Source organism: Triturus cristatus, chromosome 6, assembly GCF_964204655.1.
Source record: "Triturus cristatus chromosome 6, aTriCri1.1, whole genome shotgun sequence".
Taxonomy (NCBI): Eukaryota; Metazoa; Chordata; class Amphibia; order Caudata; family Salamandridae; genus Triturus; species Triturus cristatus.
In genome coordinates this window covers 449,804,637-449,828,870 of record NC_140589.1, presented here as the reverse complement: position 1 = coordinate 449,828,870, position 24,234 = coordinate 449,804,637, and the positions used below count along the sequence as shown (strand labels likewise).

Here is a 24,234-nt window from a genome sequence, read left to right as displayed (position 1 = left end):
TGTAGAAAAAGAAGATAAACCTTCTGCATGAGGATCGTAGCTTGTGAAAATTCCTGTCTTTCAGGCTTCATGCTGAGCCTCGCCTCCTAACCTTTCAATGTCTTCTCTGAACTAATGTAATCCCATATCCACCACTTTAGTCAACCTCGTGAGCTAGATTTGGGTATTGCACATGTTTTTAATCTAAAAGGATTAGTTATTAATACCTTTTGAGATATGGTGATTTAGGATACAGTGGAATATTGGTATAGATGCCTCTAGTTCTGGCCAGTAGCAGGTTTGATCTGACATAAAGTTGGGATATGACAGAGGAGTAATTAGTCACATGAGGGGTGTAAGATTTAGAGGCTGGTGGTAACAACATTATCAGGCCAGGTCATCTCGTCAGCCTGTTGCATCAATCCTGTTGCATTTGACTTATGTATATGTTTATTTACTTATTTCAAGAATTTAGTGGAGCACGGACCTAGCCACCAGGAAGCGGAGGGTTTTACAAGTAACAGTGAACAAGGTTACAAAACCGTGAGAATGTACTATTGGGCACGGAGCAAAGAGCATGCATGTAGAACACTGCGCCAAAGGCTTTACACTTAACAGTGAACTCTGGGCGGTCCTGAAGAAAATTGGGAGGAGTTAGTGTAATGTCATTCAGGGAAATAATATCTAACAGCTGGGTTTTAATATTTCCTGAAAGTAAGAAGGATTGGATGTGGTCTTATGTGCTCTGTGAAAAGAGTGTCACAGTCTGAGAGCTAGAAATGAGAAGGCCTGTTTTGGACTTTTGCTTTTCTTGGCTATGGGAATTAAAAAAATTAGAGGACCTCTGCCTCTCATTTTGTTGTAGACCACCTGCCAGTTTGAGTTTATTGTTCATATAGGGACGTAGGATGTTGTTGATTGCTTTCAGTATGATGTATTCAACCTTGAAATCTACTCTTGCTTCTAGAGGTAGTCCTTGAAGGCTCTTTAAGACTTTTATGACTGTACTCATATATAAGATCTAACTAGGGCCGGTAATTGTTTCCTAATCATCACTTTTACAAATGCTGCTTCCCTAGCCAGGTAGGATATTACTGCCTGCTGAGGAAGAGTCCATGAGCACTTCATGCTCTCTGCTCCTAGTGCTGTGGCACTCTGTTGACTCTGTCTGAGGACACCATGTTCTGCAACCAAGGGAACACCATATTACTGCCACAAAAAACAGCCTTGCCAACTGTAACTGCACTGACCCATGCCCTAAAGGGTGAGTGAGGCCTCTTCGGCGCTTGTGCAGTTGCTCCTCCTTCCCCATAATTATTACTTTGTGCTGAGCTTCTCATGTGTTCCCATCATTCCTTCCCTGCTCATTTCGATAAAAAATGGTTAGACATCACTGCTTATGCCAGATGGGGCTGAGGTTCCACCTATAAATTAGTTTGGAACACTCTCTGGTGGATGTACGGTTGGTTCCAGCTTGGCAGTGTAGAAAAAGAGATGTTCAGAAACACTATTTACACAAACATTTTCATGCCTAAAGATTCATGACTCTCAAGGATCACGGACTCCAATTTTGAAGTTAGATGATTTATTACAAAGCCAAAAAAAGTTGGACATACAGACACCTCAAAACGAGGTTGTAGAAATACATTGGGACTAATACAAAACCATAGTGTGAAAAAGCCAATTCTCCCTTGTTCTCTGAAATCGTATGCCAATTTTCAAGCCAAATAGTAGTATGGAGCCTCACATTTGTGGCTATATATTGTGCTGGGGTGTCCTCGGGTGGTGCTTCCTCACCCACTCGAGTCACTACTCCCCTATCTCCTCTACAAAGGTCACGTAACACTCTAAAGCATTGCATTTTGAAATCAATTTATCTTCCCCACAAATATTTTCATTTCAACTTCCTGATGACAATCCACCAATTCCAGCGCGGCTTTACACCAACCGACCTATTGCAGCGCACCACACTACAACATCACTCTACCACCTCACAACGGTTTCCCCTCTTTCACAATCGTCCTTTACACATTCACACACTTCACTCGTAGACTCAAGTAACTGTCTGTCCACAACACGACCAGACAGTCACATAACCGACTGTCTGTCCAAGAAAAGACTGAACAGTCTCACAAGTAATAGTCTGCCTCAACTCTGGCAACTGTCTGTTTCGCAATACGACCGGACAATCACCTCAGACCATCTGTCCACAAATGGCGGGACGGTCATATAAACGAATCAATAGCTCAAATTCATTCACACACAGTGACCCACAACCTGCTTTGGCCACTTGAATCGCTGTGGTCTGCCTCTGTGCACTAGCTTTCCACGCAATTCTGTCGAACTCTTTCACACACGTTTCCCTATCAGAGGTGGGTTTGTCGATAGCACTTCACGACTCCCACAATCGCTGGTCAGACTATTACAGTATTTGGTGTTTTCAACACCACAAATCTCTATCCCGGAATATTAGGCTACTCGTCGAGCCTGACATCGAATCATCAAATCATATCACATGGACTGCGTACGCTCAGCCCAAAACCACAATCGTTTGACTCTCAATCCAACTCCGCAAGACATCACACAATCAATTCAACACAGCAATCTAACACAAACATCCCTATTCATACTCACCACACCATGAACTGTTGTTCCCGCTGCACCTTCATTCTCTGTCGGTTTCCAGCATCCTCTGCGATTCTCGTCTTTTTGGGCTCTCATTCTCTGGGACCTTTGGGGCTCTACAACTAGTTTCTCCTTGCGTTCTATATTATTCTCTCCCTCACTCCAATAGGAAAACATCCGATATTGCTACCAACTGATGGGGCTGAGGTTCCACCTATAAATTAGTTTGGAACACTTTCTGGTGGCTGGACCGTTGGTTCCTGCTTGGCAGTGTAGAGGAAGAGATGAACAGAAACACTATTTACAACAAAGTTTGTGGGCCCAAACATTCAGGACTCTCAAGGATCACAAACTCCAATTTTCAAGTTAGTTGATTTATTACAGAGGCAAAAATAGTTGGACATACAGACACCTCAAAACGAGGTTGTAGAAATACATCAGGACTAATACAAAACCAAACCTACGGGAGAAGTTTACTCAATGAAGCATAAACAGAATGACAACTTCCAGAAACAGAATGCAGGCAATAAGTGCCCCCACGTCTATGTCAGACTTCATCACAGGTTCAGAAGTGAAAAGCATTAATCTATCCCTACGCTACCACTAAGGTGACCTCCCTACTTAGCATTTTTCTCCCAGGCAAGTTAGGAAAAAAGGTAAAGGTGTCAGCGCTTGAAGACGTCCTAAGAAGTACACTCACGTTGTATGGGCCAAGTATCTTGGTCTAAGATGCTCTTCTTCTCCTAGTGTCTCCCGCTCTTCTCCTAACTCAACCCTCGGGACCCTGTCCCTAATTCAAACTTGAAAATCACAAATCACGCCCATTCGGGTCTCCTCATCGACCGATCCCACTGGGCATCTTTTCGTAGGTGAATTTTCACTCCACCTCTGCTCTCCCAGCTCCTGGCGTGATGACCTTGCTTCCCAGGCCTGTACCAATGAAAAAGAACACCGTCTCCCGATATCAGCTTCTCATATGCTCATTGTATTCATTGCTCTTCGAGCCTAACTCCTAAAACAAAAGTGTTATTCTAACTAACAATGATGAATTCACCACCTGCAATGGAACATATTGAGAAAGAACAACTGAAGATGCACATGCGTTAAACCCCTCTAGAGAGCGACCAGGGTAAATTACATTTTGAGGCCTACAGAAATCGGCCAACATAAGAAAATGGCATACAAGCCTCATGAAGTTACATATAAATGAATGCTTGCTTAAGCACTTCTAATTCACCATGTTACATGGGCAGATCAAATACGTGAATAACTGTAAGTAGCATAAACAATTTGTTGCACATTAGGCTTTTAGCTGAGCACAACTATTCTACAGTGCAAACATCTTTTCACATTCATGTAAATACAACTATATCACAACATTTTCACGTTATTACGGTAAAGTTCTAACACCCTTATTTAATACGACAAAAGAATAAATGCAGGTGAAACCTACTGATGATTATAATGCACCCCTACAAATAAAAGAGCAGATTTGCGCTCTATCATGCCCATACAAACAAGCTGACAGCTGAGCAGTACTATGTAATGTATTTACTTTATGTATTTGTTTTTTATGTAGCACAATCATACTCTCTGCAGGGTGGCAGAGCGCTTCCTGGAGGTGGCATTTTATATGCAATTTACAAAGAGTGGTGCATACAATGAACACAAGCCCAATAGCTAGTGCATAGGAAGGAGGGTTGTGGGGTATAGTGTCCAAAATGGGGCATTTAGTAGTGATTGCTCATTTGCTAGTGTTTGATTAAAATATAGAATAGCAGAAAAGACAAATAAAATCCAGTGGGAAACTTTGGAAATGGTAATTTGTGCCACGATCAAATGCACTAGGCAGACAGCAATCGACTCTTAATGCTCGCCTTAATCATTTTGAGGGAGGGGTAAGGTAAATGTGGGTTCACTCAGTGGCGTAACAACAGCCTCCCACAGCCCGCGTGGTGCAGGGGGCCCCAAGCTCCGGTGGGCCCCCTCAGGCACTGTGCATGGGTGGCGGCTGGGAGAACCTGACTGGGTTGAGAGCGTCCCCCCATGCACTTTGCAGGGGGGGCCTCCTCAAATTTAGTTCCATCATTGGGTTGGATGTGAGTTCCAGATCGCTTTGCCTGCAAAAACCAGGCTTCATTGTAGAATTTTTCGTAAGTTGGTGGTCCCGAATCAGAGACTAGATCTACTACTCGATGATTTTTCCCCACTAGAAGAAATGCTCAGTGGCTGTATTCTCACATCCAGTGCATTGTACGCAAGATGGGTGGTCTTGTAGTTTGTGAAGGGTTTGTGTTTCAATGTGTGTGTATGATTGTGGAACGTATGCGAAGCTATGAGGCACACAGTACTTAATTTGAGCTGGTGGTTTCCGGTGCTCGGCACTGGCACTTAATTGTCAGCACAGGTGCTTGTAATAGTCTATCACATGGTGGCGCTGTTTGCCTAATTTAGAGACCAGCACAACAACAGTTATTTGTTAATTCAATATACCTTAGAAATAACTGAGACCTGTCTTTCAAGCCATTCCTATAGCTTTGGGGTCCTTGAATAATCTGAATGGTCATAGTGATCTGTGATAGATAGTAGTTGTGTTTGTACTGTCACTGGCAACGCTGGCAGGGGCAGTGGGTGGTGCAAGCTGCAGTGGGCTCCTGCCAAGCGCTTCTTTTTTCACAAATTAAGCGCGAGATCACTTGTGTTGTGGCTGTGTCCAGTAATGTGCCTTTCCCGTTTCCTCAGATTCTGCTGAAGGAGTTTGAAAGCCGGCAGCCTCAGTACGAACTTTTAAACACGGCGGGCCACGGGATACTGAATGGGCCCGGGGAGCCGTCTCCACCCCGCGAAGCGGTCAGAGAGGAGCTGTCGGCTGTGACAGCGAAGTGGGACGGCCTGACGGGACAGCTGAGCGACCGCGCTGACCGCATCGACCAGGCCATTGTGAAAAGCAGCGAGTACCAAAGCCTCCTGAAAAGCCTATCTGATAAGCTGGCTGACCTGGATAATAAACTAAGTAGCAGCCAGGCCGGGAGCACACACCCGGACGCCGTAAAAGAGCAGCTGGCCACGGCGAGAGCAGTGCAGCAGGAAATCAAGCAGGAAGCAGGGACGGTGGAGGCGGCCCGGGCGCTGTGCGAGCAGCTGTCAGCACTGGTTAGGGAGGAATACTTGAAGGCGGAGCTGAGCAGGCAACTGGAGGCCATTGCCAAACCCCTCAAGGACACCGAGAGCAAAGCAGGTCAGTATTGGACAGCGAAAGCAGCCAGGAAACACACGCGAGGGCAGCTCAGAAATACAGGGGGGGCTAGGGCTGGTGAAGGCAGTGTTACACTCTGGCTATCACCAGCCCAAGTACCTCATTTCTACCACCGCGAGTCTCTTATGGCCTTTAACTTTCATAGCCTGACCCAAGGGTCTTTGTGATTCACAGTGAAAATGTAAATAGCCACAAAATCAATGTTCCTAATTCGGAAGCAAAATCCATACCTAAAGGGCAGCAAAAGAAGGCTTTTACTGGTGTGTTTATGTTTTCATATGAATTGTGTTTTTGCTACTTCATGTTACAGTGAAGCAGGGTTCCATTTAATTCTGCTCTTCTTATCATTGTTATTGATTGGTTTAAGCCCTTCACTGAATCAGACATTGTGATTGGTTGACTCATGTGTTACCATTGCACCAGCAGTAGCTCACAACCATCACCTTTTGAGTTTCACTGATGACTGCTCATTTCCCAGCAACTTTAACACAGTGAGAACATCTGTTCAGACATCAGAGTTCAAGGCCTGTGGCAGGCGGAGTAACAAATAACCAGGTCTAAGCCATGCATTTCGCCAGCCAGGCTCAGAATAATTCACTGCTAATCTAACATTCACCATATAGCCGTGTGCCCAGAGAGGTTTGGCATACAATTCATGACTGAGACGCAAACCAATCTCTGGCATGAATTCTGAAAAGCTATTTAGGTTTCTCTGCATATGTTATCATTTTTAATAACTATGTTATATTCCTTTTTGTGCTGCTTTCACACCCTCAGCATACAGGTAGTCCTGTGCAGACAGTTGCAAAGCAGGTTACCATCTTCCCCAAACCTGTTTTGTAAACGGGTAAACGATTATCACCATCATTTCTGTCTGACTTCACTTCCCTGGCTTATCCCACTGGACTATGAATGCCACTACAATGTAAGGGGGCTGGTTTTGGAATTCCTTTGGAGGGGAATTCTCCATTTCTAACCAGGCAAGCCCAGGTAAACCCTGTGGCAATAACCACAGTTCCCAGTAATGAGGGATGGAGGGCGCTGGACACTTCTCTGCCAGGCTATAACTCCCTCTAGACCAGAGCCCCCAATGGGGTCTTATTCCTGTTCTTCTGGCTTCATGGAAAGACAATAGTACCTTGGATGGCATTCTTAGGACTTTCTGTTGTCTGCACTAACTGCTGCTGGGCAGGTGACTTTGCACCTTGATATAGCAGTGTTTGGTTAAGCATTGCCAGTGTTTAATTTGTAAAACAAAGAGTGCCGGTGCCCAAAAATACCAGGGGCAGTGATATTAAATGTCAGTCCACCAAACACTAAGACTGCGTAGTCTTAAATCCACCTCAGACACTCTCTGCCCCTTTATCTCTCTCTTGCAGTCCCTATTTCCTCCCTTTGTGACATTTTTCTGTCTTTCTCTTCCCCCATGTTTCCCCTTTGCTTGTTTCCCCTCCCTTCCTTTGCATGAGGAAAAAATAAGTGTCAGTCCCCAAAAATGAGTGCATATGGCCCCCATCGGCAACCACCGGCTCAAATTAAGCACTGAGCATTGCTGGAGGAAAAGATCTCATATAATGTATTACATGATTTTAATGCAATGCAACAGTCAGTGCTCTCTCCGATACTACGGCTCACTTGTTCACCCCTTGTCCTCACTGCCGACACCTTAATCTCCAGGAGCTATTTAAATCACTCCTACTTTCCTCAGTCCGAGACTCTTCTTGTAGGAGCTGAAGGTGCTACGGCTGACGGTGCTGCTGCACCTTCAGCTCCTAGAATGTTTGCGTTTCAGCAAATCATTTTTTCCTTTCCGTCCCCCCGATACTTTCCTGGCCCTCATAGGTGCCCGGTGCTCTTCCTCAGGATCACCTGCAGTGCATCAGAGCGTCCATCAACCACCAGCTATCCGGGGTCGAGATCTCATTGAGTTTACAGAGTTTTCAGCCACAGCATTTTACCCAGGGGGAATCACGGGTCCTTCCTATAATGAAGGTTAGACTCGTGCCAATTACATTAGTTCTTCCCTCTTTATTCGCAAAAATGGGGCACTCAATAGTGGATGTTTGTAGCAGTATTTACATGCCTCTTTCTTGAGTTGAAACATTCGGTCTGCAGGCCTTACTCAGGCGTCTACTCCATTATCTAACTCAAGCTTGTGAAAGGGATCGATGTCAGAGTACCGTCTACAGAAATATCATCGGACATACATATTACCTCAAAAATACCGCCCCAGAGGGTGTAGAATTTCTTTTAATAACTCCAATGGCCAATATTCTTGTCATATTAGGACACAGCAATTATATCAGGCGATACTCCAGTGCCATACCTGTGGTGGTTAACTTTATCTTTTGCACGGTTGGGTTTCTGGAAGTACTGACAGCTGTGTTAAGTGTGAAATGAATCTGCTTTATGATGGATGTTTGGCACCCAAAACTAGCACATTATGGGAATGTTTGGTCTTCAGAAGTCTATTGCACCCTAGAAACGCAGATACATTTGTGTGACATTTGGAAAATGTCCCTTTGGCTTACTGTGCGTGCAGACAGGGACATGCATGTAGAACATTCCACTTTAGAATATATCCCATGAAACATACCTGATCGATAAGTGTAAAGAGCATGCCAGCTTGCTCACTCTCAGGACAAAAGATATATGTTGGATGGATCGGATCACAAGAAGAAGTACCCATAACTTTTTGTCCCATAGAACCATATGGTGGCTGCTAGAGACATTTTCAGTGTGAAAATGGAAACCCTGCTCGTCCAGTGTTCTTTTATGCAGAAGCCTCCTTACCCCAAGATCATTCATAATTCTTGCATTTGCATGGGAGGGTTTCTGTTCCCTGTTTTCATTCCCTTCCCATGTCATCCACAGTCCCTTGAACTTTGAATTTTCAAAAGGATTGCTTAGAAGGGATAATAACAGTTCCAGAGTTGTCTCACCAACAATACATAGTAATCTGCTCACATCCATTAGTTTAATTTTAATTAGCATTTCACCTCTCATGCATTTGTTCCAGAAACAAAGTTTATACAACAAATTAGTCTGCTTAACATTTTAATACATTTGAAAGGTGAAATAGGTGAGGATGAGAGAGGTGTGGTGTAATGATGTATGTTTCAGAGCTCTTGGGGGTAAAAGTTGGGGGGGACATAGCAATCTCTGCTGACAAAAGCCGTGTATCGCTTCTTTGGTACGGTGTCTCCGGGGACTGTGCTATCATTGGTTGAAATAAAGATGGTTTACTTTAAAGTCACAATCTGAATTATGTTTCTGTAGCTTTATTGGCAGCCGTGTGTGTGTTTAATGCTTTATCAGATAGAAAGGCACATAGCCCAGTTCCTGAGGATACACCATGGGAAGTAGTTCAAAAGGGAAGCGCAATAAATCATTCCTCTTGGCATACGTGTGTTCCAGGCTCAATGCATTATCGAGAGTCATCGTGGACGCATGATTGGATCTTTGGGTGAGCCTGTTGATCCTTTGCTAGTCTTCCTGTTGTAACCTTGAAATGCTCGCCAAATGGTCCTCTGTGCAATCAGGGCCTTTATCATGCTCAACTTTACACAGTTCATGACTCTTGAGATTGCGGTGGAAAGAAAAGGGAAGGGTGTTGCTGAGACGGCCATTTCCTGCACAATTATTTTCCGAATTTCTCAGTAAGAAGCATTCAAGGGTTCCTAATCGGAATAGGCATAAGGCGTACTTCAGGACATGCAGAGGCACCAGGACAGATTTTCTCTACTGTGTTGTATTTACGACGATTTCGAAGTGTATGACCTGCCAGACATTCCACAAATCATTACCTTCTCAGACAGATGTCTGGTTTGCAAGGGCCTTGTTGCAAGGGGTGCAGCTGCTGGCAGTATTATGCAGAAAGTTCAAATTAAGCGAAGGTTTCCGCTTTCAGAATGGTCGGGTGCGAAGCTCCGATCTGGTTGTTTTTGATGTAGCCATGGTGCATGTGAACATGAGTGAATGCCATGAGTACATCCTAATGTCAGAATATTGTAGCTGAAAGTGTCACCAGATATAAATATTGTCGCCTAAATATCATTTACAAAAAGATCGCCCCATTAGATGCAGATTTTCTGTGATTTACTCAAATGGGACAACATTTAGGGTTAGGTAGTTATGTCCAACAATATTTAGACTACAGTATAATGGTACCACACTACTGAGCCAATGTTACAGGAAGTGGGTCTATTTGAGGTAAACCTGGTTCTGCTCTTTAGATCGGTCTTTTCCAGGGTGAGGGACACCAAAACATCAGCACACCTATTCGCTGCAGCAACTTCTTTTCTTTGTTTTTGTATGGTTCTACCTGCCCTCTTTTGAAGTCAGTGACTTGGAAAAAAGTGAGGTGACTCCTGTATTGTCCTTTGTTTATAATCTCCCTAACCCTATTACAATTTATTAGTTGTCTTACTCTTCCGTTCGACCATTCAAATATAGTACTCCTTATTTGTTGAGTAATTTAAGAAGTCCATGTATAATAGTATTATTGATAAATGAGCACATTTTAAGTCTTTTTCGACTGTGCGACTATGTCCCTAGTGTGAAGATTCTCGTAACCACGCAGAGTAATATCCTAGACAATCTATGCATGACCACTGCTGGCAGTCAAAATTGTCAACCCACTTTTTTGTGACTATAGGATTCATAGGACATGTCTTGGCCCTCATTTGTTGTGACTATAAGATTCATAGGGCATGTCTAGGCCCTCAGACACAGAACAGCCCCAATCTTCTGTTTACAGGGATCTATGACTTCGGAAAGAATCGGTTTCCTTGTGTCAGGGTATCTGCAATCAAGGTTTAAGGGATTGCCATCCAAAATATCTCATCAGACCAGTATGTTCCCCATGGGGGCCAGTGACATTGGATTTGTGCACGTGTATGCCCTTGACACGAAGAGAGGCTGCAAACACTGAGTTACATTTTTCCATCTTATTCATTGTGCACGCTTTATGTTAAGCTAGAGGTTCCCCTAGATCCATGCAGCTTGCAACTGACCTATGGTGATGATAAGATTCCTATGGTCATCATTTTTACCCCTGCTAAGAGAGCCTAGATACTTTTAAGACTTACTTTTTGCCAGTAAAGTGCTGGAATCCACATTCAAACAATAATATGACATAATTTATTTCAGTGATCCCATCGGCTTAACTAGAGTACCAGAATCCAGTTAAAAGTGATATTAGACAGCAGATCTGCAGAACATCTGCTTAGACTTTCCTTTACACTTCTCCTGAGGTTCTGTGGTCATTTATCTTGCTCTTCTGAGACCTTGGAGTGCAAATCAGGATAATGGACTCAGCAACTCCTAAACATGTCTTGGATATCAAGAGTAAATGAATCATTTTTTGGTATGCTGCCAGCACTTTCATGTATGAAATGAAAGACAGTACATACATTTACTTTAACTGAATGGGGTGGGATGGAAATTAAAGACACAGTACATACATTTACTTTACCTGAAGTGGATGGCAGAGCACTGTAGGGGACAAGCATTTATGAGTCTGCCAGTGTCTGCAGTCCAGACCCCAGATTCAGCGCACTTAAATGTGGTATGCATAATTACAATCACAACAAATACATTGAATGCCTATCGGTGGGAATTGCTCAAATGAATGTGTGTACTGCTTTGTCTCCTACAGATAAGTATGTCGAGCAGCTTCAGTGTGCGCACGCAAGCTGTCAACAGTTCCAGCAAATGTCAAAGGACTTCCAGGGCTGGTTGGAGGAAAAGAAGAAGGAACAAAGTCAGGCTCCCCCTGTGTCTGCCAAACTGGAAACCCTACTCTCATTAACCAAGGAACAGACTGCAATCCAGAAGGCATTAGCCGATGAGCTGGCTACCTATGAAAACATCAGCAGAGAGGGAGAGAGCCTGCTACAGAAGACTCAAGGGCCAGAGAGGGCCGAGCTGCAGACACAGCTTGGCATACTCAAAAGCGACTGGGGTGAAATGAACCAAAAGGTAACAGAAAGGGAACATAAGTTAAAAGAATGCCAGCAGAAAGCCTTGGCGTACAGGGAGCATTTAGAAAGCCTAAAGCCCTATTTAGATGAATGTGGAAATAACCTCTCAGAAATCAAAGTCTACATCGATCTCAAAGAATTGGAAAACAGCATTGGACTAGTCAAGTCCTTAGAGAAAAATGTGGAAAAACAACGACGAGCGGTGGAAAATTTGAACAGTGCAGCAGAGAGTTTGGTGAATGCCTGTGAGACAGACACTGATGAGATTAGAGAAGAGACTGCACGGTTAAATCAGCAAATGGAATCCATTGCTGAACAGGTACACAGTAAGAGAGACTCTCTTGAAAACATGGCTCAGCGTCTAAAAGAGTTTCATGAAATTGTTAGTGACACTGGGAGGCAAATTCAGTTGTCTAAGGAGCAACTCCAGCAGCATGATTCTCTTGGGGTCCAAGCGTGCAGCAGTAAGCACCTAACCAACATGCAGACCCACCAGAAAACACTTCAAACCTTAAAGCCAAAGGTGGATCTGACCAAAAAGCTTGCCCATGAATTGGTGATAGAGTCATCAGATGCTGCAGGCGTTTCTGACCTCTTAATACAGGCTGAATCATTAGAACAAGACCACAGTGCCGTCAGCAAGCAAGTTGAAGACAAATGTTCATTCTTGGAAACAAAGCTTCAAGGAATAGGTCATTTCCAAAACACCATACGAGAGTTGTTTACTCAGTTCACAGAGTTTGACGATGAGCTTGATGGGATGTCTCCAGTTGGAAGAGATCGAGCAATACTTCTAGCCCAGAAAGAGGATATAAGCATTTTCCTTAAGAAATTGGGAAATCTGATAAAAAGCAATGAAAATGCAAACAGCACCTGCAAAATGATGTTGGCAACCGAAGCTTCCACTGATCTCATTGGGATAAAACGGGACTTGGAGGCTTTAAGCAAGCAATGCAATAAATTACTGGATCGAGCTCATGCCAGAGAAGAACAGGTTGGGGGAACTTTCAATCGTCTAGAAGAGTGGTATGGAAAGTTACAACAATTTTCCGACCAGCTCGCAGAAACTGAAATACACGAAGAATCTCAAGGTCAGGTTGGAATGGAAACTGATGTGATTAACCAACAGCTCAATACCTTTCAGGTAAGAGGGTCTATTTGTTGATAAGTTTATGGTTTCTTGAATTGTTTAATGTCTGTCTCTACCGTATTGTACAACCTCAGATGTAGATGCACCCAATTGCCATTGATAATGCAAGTAATCACACACCCATTGAGCCAACAGTGCCATTAAAGGTCTGACTCCTTGTCTCATTATTGCCCTTTAACAGCCCTCTAATTGATGCTTTGGGATTAAGGGAAAGGCAAAGAGTGCAAACTAGAGTAAGTAAACATGCCTCTGAAAGCTGTGTTTGCCTTCTGTTTGTGCCGCTGCCTTCTTGCCCTCCTAAACTGGAGGTAGCAAGTGGAGAGGTACGGGTACAGTAGCTCCCCAGCGGTAGCAGCTGCTACTCCTGACTGCCCATAATCAACCCATGTGTGCGGTGTTATTGAATCAGGGTAGTTGTTAAATGGTAGCGGCAGTTTCAGTCGATAACCTTTCAAGTATTTGCCCGGCGGTAATCGCCTCTCATACCACTCGATAATTTACCAATAAAAGAGGCGGGCGCCGGAGACTGGAAGGCAGGAAACAAAGTTTTATTCCGTCGGAGCAGAACACATCAGATCAGACAGCAAGGTATCGTCACGAGGTGCTCTAACCGCATCTCTGAGACCTGGTCTCTTATACACCGGTTTATTGCTTTATTACATATAGTACATTCTTGAGATTCTCTTGATGCCTGAAAGAACATCCCCTGAAGCCCCGGCTCAGATCCGATCCCACACATAGTTACAGTAGAGGTTCCCACCCTACCCGCAGTGGGAGATGGCTATCGCGCAGCAGGGAATTCCGCTAATTCCCGGGGGTGTGTGCAACCGGCCGGGTCTCAGGGGGTAGGGGCTTTGATCTACTGTAATCCCTTTGATGCGGGGTGTTTCCCTTACAGTAGGGGCAATAAACTGCATCCGCAGGGCTAGGTGATGGCCTGGGACCAGTTCGGACAATGGGGCGCAGAGGAAGGGGGTTATCAAAGGAGAGGCATGACCATGTATGGGATGTCGGTCGGATGTGGTTCCGTAGCAGGGTCGCGCAGAAGGAGAGGGTTTATGGCCTGTATGAGAGAGCGGGGGTGGCCGGCGCGCGGGGGATGCTCGCAGCGCCAGGGGAAAGCGCTGGCGGTCGAGAGTGAGTGGGGAGAGAGTGGGGTGCCTAAAATGGCGGCCGTGCATTCGCTGTGCGTGGCGCTGGGGAGAGGCAAGATGGCGCAGATAATGTTCAGTTTGCAGGCTAAATTTCCACAGTCCTCCCTTTTAACATATCTCGCCAGCTTGTCTAGTTCGGATTTATCCCCATAATACTGCGGACTTCCACCTCATAGAGGGCTTTCATCCGCTCTGTTTCAAAGTTCAAAGTCTTAGGGCAGATGCAGTTCATAAAAAGTGAACATAAAGGTGGCAGACACTGAATCCCCAAACAACATCCACATAGTATCACAATCGGTATTAGGATAAATGAAAACAGCCTCCATCCCCAACTTTTAATAGTGTCCCAAAACCAACTCCCCAGCGACCATTCTTCTTGCTCTTGATGGACCTCTGTGGACAGTCTGTGGAGGTGTTCAATTGCTTTGTAGACTGAGGGTGAGTTATCTGGTACGTAGGTACAACAGCTGGACCCAATGATGCGGCATGCTCCTCCACGATCAGCCAGAACCACATCTAGAACAAGGCGGTTCTGAAGAGCCACCAGGCGGACGGCCTGAAGCTCAGCGGTGTTGTTGGCGAGGGTGCCAGCTGTAATGTTCATTGCTGTTTCGACTGCCTGGGTTAAGTGGCGGATGGCACGGCTGTTTGCCATCGGACCCCAGAGCGGAACAAGACCCTTTACTGCGTCCATGAACTGTGCTCCGGTGGAGTCGGCTTGTACAATGTCTTTGGCACGTTTCTGTCGGTGATGGTTTGCTGGAGCCACATATGTCGGGGGAAGGACGAAGGCGATGTAGCAGGTGCCTCCACAACCTTTCGGGAGCCAGGTGTAGGCCTTAGTACCACAGACGAAGTACATATTCGGGGAGGCAACAAAGGAGGGTGGGTCAACTGAGTCCAATGTTCGGGTGATGAGGCAGGAGCTGTGGCCCACCAGCTGTGCCCCCAGGCCTTCGAGGCATACAGATCCAGTGATGTTGATGACGGACAGGGCCACTGTTAGGGTGGCGGCTGTCCGTTTTCGGAGGTAAGAGAAGGTGGGTCTGGCTGGATTGTTGAACACTTGCATTTCAACTCGTTCTTTGGCGGGGATGTCCATGTGAAAGGAAGTGTTCGATCTCAGAGGGCAGAAGAGGGCGGAGGTTCTACCAGTTTTGTTCAGCCAGAACCCATGGTAGAAGTGTGACATGGTTCTGCCGGAAGTGGCATTGTCCTTGTAGCTCTCCTGCAGGAGGATCAGCCAGGCGAGGCAGGAACCATGGACAGAAAAAGGTGAAGGGATGAAAGGGATTGAGTGCCCAGTGGCATGGGGCAGCAATCCACAGATCCAGCAGTTAGTGGCGTTGGTGGCAAGATTGTGTTGGTGGAGCAACTGCACAAAAGAGTTATTCCAGAACTCCTTACGCCTTTCTCGGAGTTGGGGTGAAAGTGAGATCAGATGGTGTTCTTTCGTGGTGGTAGGTTGAACGGTGGTCAGCAATGTCTTATGAGCGGGTGTGCTCTCCTCCATGATCCAGAAGGTGACCACGAGGAGAAGGCAAAAGAGAAGGGAAATGAAAAGTGCTATTGTCTTAAAGCTGTGCATTCGGTCAGTCTTTGGGTTTTTGTAGTGGATCTTCGGACGTCCGGTTGCTTCCATCATCTTCATGTCGGGCGCTTCCATCACCTTCAAGAGACTCGGTAGCGGGCAGAACCACAGACTTTGTTTTAGTTTCTCTCCTGGTGGCCTTTGAGGTGACTAGGCTACCGTTCTGAGATTTCCACTTAGCCTGTGGTCTGCTTAGCCGAAGTTCTCTCCTTTCGTCGCAAGTTATACCCTTCTTTGGATGGCACAGTGGGATCTGGATATTCAATCAATTCAAGTGTCTCTGTATCCGGGCAGCGGCTCAGGGATGGTCGGTCTTTGTCCAGAAGTTCCTCTTGGGCGGTGATGTTGTCCGTGGTTGTCAGGGTCGGTGATACCTTCTTGCAGTGGTGTGCATGCAGCTAATTGCGTTTCCCCTCCACTCGAAGAGCTGTTCGGGTGGTGATCAGGACTTGCAGGGGGCCCGTCCACCGGGGCTCCAGACTCTTGGTGCGCTGGAAGTTACGCACTTAGACGAAGTCACCGGGTTGGATGTCGTGCCCGGGGCCCCTGGAAACATCGGGAATGGCGTGCAGCACCTGCTGATGGATAACAGACAACGTCTTAGTTAGGTTATACAAATAGTCAGACATGAGGACGTCCGGGACGTCGTGGATAGATGTTGGTTTTGGTGCAGTCCAAAGGTTCATGGGCCGCCCAAAGACGACCTCGTAGGGGGTTAAGTGGTGTTTGGTGGGGGTGGAACGCATTGATAGCAATGCTAGTGGGAGAGCGTCTGGCCATCTTAGTCCTGTGGTGGCGACTATTTTTGCTATCTTAAGCTTCAATGTGGCATTGTGTCGCTCAACCAGGCCTGCAGATTGGGGGTGGAAGACCGCATGGAATTTCTGTTTTATACCCAACCCTTTTAAGATGAGTTGGATAACTTCGGCTACGAAGTGGGGGCCGTTGTCGCTCCACAAAATTCGACAAAGGCCGTATCGGGGGAAGAATTCCTTCAGTAGTACTTTTGCGGTAGTCATAGCGGTGTTGTCATGGGTTGGGTAGGCTTCCACCCACTTGCTGAAGGCACACACAACGACAAGTACATACTTTAAACCTTGGCACCTTTCTAGCTGGACATAGTCCATTTGTAGGACTTCAAAGGGGTGATTGGGGACCCCAAACCCTCCCCGGGGTACAGCAGTTCCTTTCCCAGGGTTGTGTTGGAGGCATACTAGGCAATGTTGGACCAGACGTTTGGCTGAGTCTGGTATTCTGTCGTTGTGCCAGACTTTGGAGATGAGTTCGATCATGGGGGCAGACCCTATGTGTGCGGGGGAGTGTGCCATGGTCAGCATGGGGATCAAGTATGAGTCGGGTAGCAACCACTTGTTCGAGTCTTTAGTTCGCCAACAACCGTCATCGTCCTTCAACCCCACCCGGGCCCATTCAGTTAATTCGTGTGGTGTGCTGGCTAGTTGGATATCCCTAATCGTTTCCCTAGCATCCTTCCATTTCTCAGTTTGTGACCTGGTCACGTACATGCGGGTCGTGGACCTGTTCTCGGCTGTGGTTCGGGCAGTAATGTCAGCTAGTGCATTTCCCTGTCCTATAATGTCTGTCACCTTCTTGTGTGCCTGGCATTTGATCACAGCTAACCGTGTGGGGAGGAGGACTGCTTCGGTCAGGGCAGAGACTAGATCTCCATGCAGGATGGGTGTGCCATGAGAAGTCAAGAATCCCCTCTCTTTCCATAAGAGCCCAAAGTGGTGAACTACCCCAAAGGCATACTGACTGTCTGTGTAAATGTTTGCGGTTGTCCCTGCTGCCAGGATGCAGGCTCGTGTGAGGGCAATTAGTTCCGCCGCCTGTGCGGATCGCTGTGTGATGCGGGCTGTCTCAACAACTGTTCGAGCTGTGGTGACTGCATAGGCAGCTGAGGTGGTGCCATCGGGGAGCTTGATGCATGAGCCATCCACCCACAGTTCTCCGTCAGGGTCCGGGAAGGCAGTATCCCGGAGGTCAACCCTACTCTTGGTTTGTTCGTCGGTGAGGGTCACGCAATCATGTATAGGGGATGCATTGGGGTCAGCGTCAGGGAGAGGTAGTAGAGTAGCTGGATTCAGAGTGGTGCATCGTTTCAATGTGATGTGGGGTGCAAGCAGAGTCAGTTCATAACCAGTCAGTCGTGCGCTAGTCAGGTGTTGAGTCTTGGTTTGGTTCAGGAGGGTATCAACAGCATGGGGTACCAATACTGTGAGGGGGTTCGAGAGCACGATCCCCTCACTTTGCCGGATAGAGACAGCAGCGGCGGCTACTGCTCGAAGGCAGGCGGGCAAAGCTCTGGCTACGGGGTCAAGAGTGGCAGAGAAGTAGGCACAAGGGCGTTGCTTAGGGCCTATGGACTGGGTTAGGACAGACAACGCACATCCCTCCCTTTCGTGGGTGTAGAGGGAGAAAGGTTTAGTGTAGTCTGGGGTTCCTAGGACTGGGGCCGAGCAGAGGGCGTCTCGTAATTCTTTGAAGGAGGATTGGCATTCGGGTGTCCAGAGGAGGGGGAAGGGGGTATCTTTAGCCAGCAGGGAAAGCAGAGGTTTTACGATAAGACTGAAATTTGGCAACCACTGTCGACAAAAGGAGGTGAGGCCCACTAGGGACCGCACTTGCTTCTTTACAATGGGTAGGATAGGGCTGTTGCAAACATTACTCACTACTTCTTCTACCACTCCTGCCTCGACTAGGGACTCGATGATTTCCACCAATGCCTTCTCGCCTTCGGGTGATATCCGATACTGTGGAAGCTTTCGGAGCACTGCGTCCGGTCGGACGGTTATGTGTACCGGGTCGATCACCATGCGCCCTACATCTGAGTCGGTTTTAGCCCATAGATGTGAAGGTAATGTGTCGAGTAGGGACATGTCAGCATCGGTTATAGAGAGCATACGCCGTGTGTGACAGGGTCTGGACAGATCTGGGTTATCGTGTAGGATGACTCGAACTCCGTCTGGGGAGCATCTGATGGTAGCTCGAAAATGTTTTAGCAAATCAAGTCCCATAATAGCATCGGGGGTGTTGGAGGAGAGCAGAAAGGTCGTGTCAGTGGTGTTATCTTCTAAGTCAAAGGAGATTGGTGCTGATAAGGGGTTAGTGGAGGGCGTTCCATCGAAGCCTATTGAGGTTACATGTGAGCCAGACAAGGGTGCCCTAGGGATCAGTCGTTTGGATAACGCACTACGTGTCGCCCCAGTGTCTACCAGGAATGGGGATTTTGTGCCCAAGACCTTAGCAGTGACGTAAGGGCCTTGCTGGTCAACACGGAGTTCGACTGGATCCCTCCCTTGCCCCTGGCGGTCCTATGCGAAGTCATGGGTGCTTTCATAGTCGGACTGCTGACACTGGTTTTTGTCGGGGGCGGTCAAAGGTGTTTGGTTTGCCTGGCCTGACGTTGGTTGCGTCGTTCGTGTGCCCTCGTCCCTGTCCTCTGTTTCTGGGGTCATATGCTGTGTCTCTGGGATCCCTATTTTTGTTTAGTTCCAGAAGGACCGGGCACTGGGATTTCCAGTGTCCGAACCCTCTACAGAACGCACATTAATTCCCATCTAAGTCTCTCCGTCCGTTGTAGGGTGCAGGTGTATGGTCTCTAGGGGGTAGCTTTCTAGGGGCGGTTGGGTGGTAATTCTCTTTCGGGGGTTCCCTTCCTATGGTCACCCCTTGCAACTGTGCTATCATTACCCTCTCCTTCAGTTCCTTTTTCTTCTTCTCTGATGCCCTATCGTTCTCGTTTTTCTGATTTTCGTAGTATTGGGCCATCTGGAGAATCGCTGCGGGTTTGGAGGCTGCCCAGCTACTCTCGCTGGTCTGTAGTTTCTGGGAAATTTCTTGTGTCAGACCCTTCACATAATTCTGGACAAAGAGGTGATGTCCGGTTGCGGTGGTCATGTCTTGGCCACTGTAATCGGAAAACACAGTCTCGAATCGGGAGAAGTATTCAGACACATCCTCCTGGGGTTTCTGGCGGCAAGCCGTTACTATCGACCAGTCTACCTTTCTTTCTGGGATTAGAGTCTTCAGTTTTAGTACAATCTTGTCTGGGAGCTCTAATATGGCTTTTGGGGGTTTCTGTCCTGGTTCTCGCTGCTTATCTATGGTATCGAGTTGTACCCAGGTATATCCGAACGGCTCAGCGTGGTCAACTTTCCGGATTTGTTTCCACACATCAGCCGGCAGACATAGCCCAAAGAACAAGTCGATATCTGCTAAAGTCATAATCGTAGAACCTAAGGCTGTACCCAGTTCAGTGTAGAAGGCAGTCGGGTTCTTTCTTAAGTCGGGTAGAGTTTTTCTAAAGGTCAAAATGTCTTGCCGGTCCCACGGCTGGTAGACCCAGTTATATACAACCCTTCCCTTCGCATCTTGGTGGTTGATGTCGTCATGTGTTCCCAGACCTCGTGGGGGGACCCAGTAGGAGGCAGCTTCTTTAATGGGCATCATGGCATCAGCCCTCCCTTCCTGGGGCTTAGTCGCTATGGGGGTTTCTGCTCTGGTGGTCTGTCCATGTTCTTTAAGGTGTCGGTAGACCTCGAGTGTACGAGTGAAGAGGTTCGTAACGTCGCCCTCTCTTTCCTCTCCGATGTCTACCTTCCTATATAGGGCTGCTAAGCCTTCGGGACCTTTATCGTGGTATCTTTCCTCATATGCATTCAGGGCGTGATAACAGAGCCGTACGTCGAAGTGTCGTCTGCGGCTGTCGGCATACGAGTTATACACGTCTGTTATATACTCCTCACTTTCTTTTCGCTCCACCAGTGTCCCTACTATCTTATCAATTCCTGCTCGTTCATCCTTTGTTAATCGATTCATTCTGGTGGACTCTTTCTTTCCCATCTCATGGTCATCTAGCGTTGTAACCGACATTGGGTTCAGTACAAGAGGCTCAGCCGGCGCGGAGGCCGTGAGGACCGAGGCCCCTGTACTGCTTTCGCTCGTGTTCGGGGGTTGTAGGTGTTGCACTACTGACTGGGAGGGTGCATATGGAGGGGGCATGTAAATGATCGGGGGACCTAACAGTAATTCATCATTCGTTCGCTGCTTGGAGGACAACTCAGGGTAGAGCAAAGAAGGGGTCCTAACAGCATACTGGCCTGAGGTTTCGGGCTCCTGTCTTAGTTTAGTTTCCCTTCTCTCCTTTATGTCTTCTTCTAACTTTCTAGCGGCAAGGTGAGCTGCCTTTCGTAATTCCTTTTCTGCTTTTACTTCTTCCCTCTTTTTCCGTTGCGTTGCTTCTTTGCGCCACATGCCGATACTGTCAAGCATAGTAGGCGTCGTCTTATTGCTACGCAGAGCTATTTCTAGCGCTTCTATCTTATGGTCGTCGAAGGATCCCATCAGTGGCCACTGACTTTCGGGGTCCTTCTTGGTATATTTATGCCACAGCTTGCTATAAGCTACGGCGACTAGTCCATATTTAGTGAACATGTCCTTATTAGGGGTGCCTTCCAGTGGAGCCGGGTGGTTCACCTCTAATAAGCGGTCCGGGCAGAACCAACTACCAATCAGTGGGGAGAAGATAGGCATGACGGGTTTCAACGGGGACAAAAGTCAGCACTACCTATCTTTTCACTACTTGCAAAGACTAGACAGAATATCTCTATTCTTCGTTATTTGTAAGCAGAGAATACCTCCAAAGAACCAATATCGAACAACTAGTGTTCGGACAATCAATCAATCAATCAATCAATGGGAGATAAAGATAGGCATGACGGGTTTCAACGGGGACAAAAGTCAGCATTACCTACCCTTCACTATTTGCAAAGACTAGACAGAATATTCCTATTCTACGTTATTTGCAAACAGAGAATATCTCAAAAAGCACTATTCTCCAAAACAATCAATGTTCGGACAATCAATCAATGGGGAGATAAAGATAGGCACGACGGGTTTCAACGGGGACAAAAGTCTGCGTTACCTACCCTTCACTATCTGCAAAGGGAGAGAGAGAGAGTATTTCTACTCCTCCCCGTTTGTAGACAGCGAATATCTCAAAGAGAACAATCAATGAGCACAATCAATGAGCAATACTAGTATTTCCAAAGCTTTAAACAATCAATCAATTATTTCGCATTTTGTCGTGTATCACGACCTTACCCGGACCGCGTGGACAGTTTCTCGTCTTCCGCCTCCAGCGCCCGATCGTCCTCTACTCTCCGTATTTGCCGCGGCACTCCTGATGGTTCCCAGTCAGGACCGTAGATCACTCGAGAGAGGTCTGCTCGGAACCAGTGAAGTTCGGATGATCGGCTGCCAGACGAGGGTCTATTGGGCAGGAGCTCTCCCGATCGTTGCAGTCGTTCACTCTGTCGTCGGGACCTCTCCCACTGGATCCACGTGTCGCTGATGGGCCCCACGTTTGGGACGCCAATTGTTAAATGGTAGCGGCAGTTTCAGTCGATAACCTTTCAAGTATTTGCCCGGCGGTAATCGCCTCTCATACCACTCGATAATTTACCAATAAAAGAGGCAGGCGCCGGAGACTGGAAGGCAGGAAACAAAGTTTTATTCCGTCGGAGCAGAACACATCAGATCAGACAGCAAGGTATCGTCACGAGGTGCTCTAACCGCATCTCTGAGACCTGGTCTCTTATACACCGGTTTATTGCTTTATTGCATATAGTACATTCTTGAGATTCTCTTGATGCCTGAAAGAACATCCCCTGAAGCCCCGGCTCAGATCCGATCCCACACATAGTTACAGTAGAGGTTCCCACCCTACCCGCAGTGGGAGATGGCTATCGCGCAGCAGGGAATTCCGCTAATTCCCGGGGGTGTGTGCAACCGGCCGGGTCTCAGGGGGTAGGGGCTTTGATCTACTGTAATCCCTTTGATGCGGGGTGTTTCCCTTACAGTAGGGGCAATAAACTGCATCCGCAGGGCTAGGTGATGGCCTGGGACCAGTTCGGACAATGGGGCGCAGAGGAAGGGGGTTATCAAAGGAGAGGCATGACCATGTATGGGATGTCGGTCGGATGTGGTTCCGTAGCAGGGTCGCGCAGAAGGAGAGGGTTTATGGCCTGTATGAGAGAGCGGGGGTGGCCGGCGCGCGGGGGATGCTCGCAGCGCCAGGGGAAAGCGCTGGCGGTCGAGAGTGAGCGGGGAGAGAGTGGGGTGCCTAAAATGGCGGCCGTGCATTCGCTGTGCGTGGCGCTGGGGAGAGGCAAGATGGCGCAGATAATGTTCAGTTTGCAGGCTAAATTTCCACATAGTTGCCTACTGTTGGAGAAGTGTATTAACTGATGTTATAGCACAATTTAATAACCTATGCAAGAGCTATTGGCTATGCCAAGGTGTTTTAATCATGTTATACGCCAGCGTGGATACTGTTCAGCATGGATAAAAGTTAGTGGCATAAAGGAGAGTGGCATGGAGTAAAGTGGCGTGTCATCGAGTGGAGTGGCGTGGAGTGCAGTGGAGTGTCATGGAGAGAGTAGAGTGGAAGGACATAGGGTGGAGGAGAGTATCATAGAGCTGAGCGGAGCGGAGTGGAGTGTCAGAGTTACATAAAGTGTCAGAGTGGAGTGGTGTAGAGCAGGGTGAAGTGTATAGATGGAGTAAAGTAACGTAGAGTGGTGTAGAGTGGAGGAGAGTGTCGTAGAGTAGCATAGAGTGATGTAGAGTGTCGTAAAGTGGAGTGGCATAGAGTGGTGTAGTGTAGTAGAGTGGAATAGAAAGGAACATAATGTTGTGGTGTGTTTGAGTAGAGTGGCACAGAGTGTCGTGGAGGGGCGTAGAGCAGAGTGGAGTGGCATAGAGTAGAGTAAAGTAATGTGGAGTGATGTAGAGGGAGTTTCTTAGAGTGGCACTGAGCTGAGAAGATTGTCGTAGAGTGGAGTGGCATAGAGTGGTGTAGTGTAGTAGAGTGAAATGGCATAGAGTAGAGTAGAATGTTGTGGTGAGGCATAGAGAGTCGTAGAGTGGAGTGGCATGGACTGGTGTAGAGTAGTGGAGTGGAGTAGAGTGGAGGGGCATAGAGTGGAGGAGCATAGAGTGGAGATGCATAGAGTGGCATAACGTGTTGTAAAGTAGCATAGAGTGGAGTGAAGTGCCGGAGTGCAGTGGCATAGCAGAGTGACGTAAAGTAAAATGCCAGAGGGGAACATCTTAGAGTGCAGGGGCATGGAGTAGGTGGACATAGAGTGGAGTAGAGTGTAATGGAGTAGTGTGCCAAAGTGGAGTATAGTGGAGTGCAGTGTAGTGTTGTAGAGTGAAGTGGCCTAGAGTGGAGTGGCGTAGAGTGTTACAGAGTAGATTATAGTGCTGTAGAGTGCAGTGGTGCATAGTAGATTGGTATAGAGTGCATTGGTTTTTAGTAATGTGGTTTTGAGTGCACTGTCATAGAGTGCAGTTACAGAGTGCAGTGATGTAGAGTAGAGTGGCGGAAGGATGCAGAGGCATAGAGTAGGGTGGCATAGAGAGGAGTCGCGCAGGTTAGATTGCAGTGGCGTAGTGTGGAGTGGAATGGT

At 47.2% G+C, this 24,234-nt stretch overlaps 1 protein-coding gene across 15 annotated transcripts in view; it reads left to right on the top strand.

Moving 5' to 3' along the window:
- Window positions 1-24,234, top strand: part of DST (dystonin) — a 1,436,897-nt gene that overhangs the window by 1,061,303 nt on the left and 351,360 nt on the right. For all 15 annotated transcript variants that reach the window (XM_085610880.1, XM_085610881.1, XM_085610884.1 and 12 more), the window contains 2 exons: window positions 5,347-5,842; window positions 11,520-12,988. In XM_085610880.1, the coding sequence (XP_085467006.1) occupies window positions 5,347-5,842; window positions 11,520-12,988 (1,965 nt within the window). The remainder of the gene's footprint in view (window positions 1-5,346; window positions 5,843-11,519; window positions 12,989-24,234) is intronic.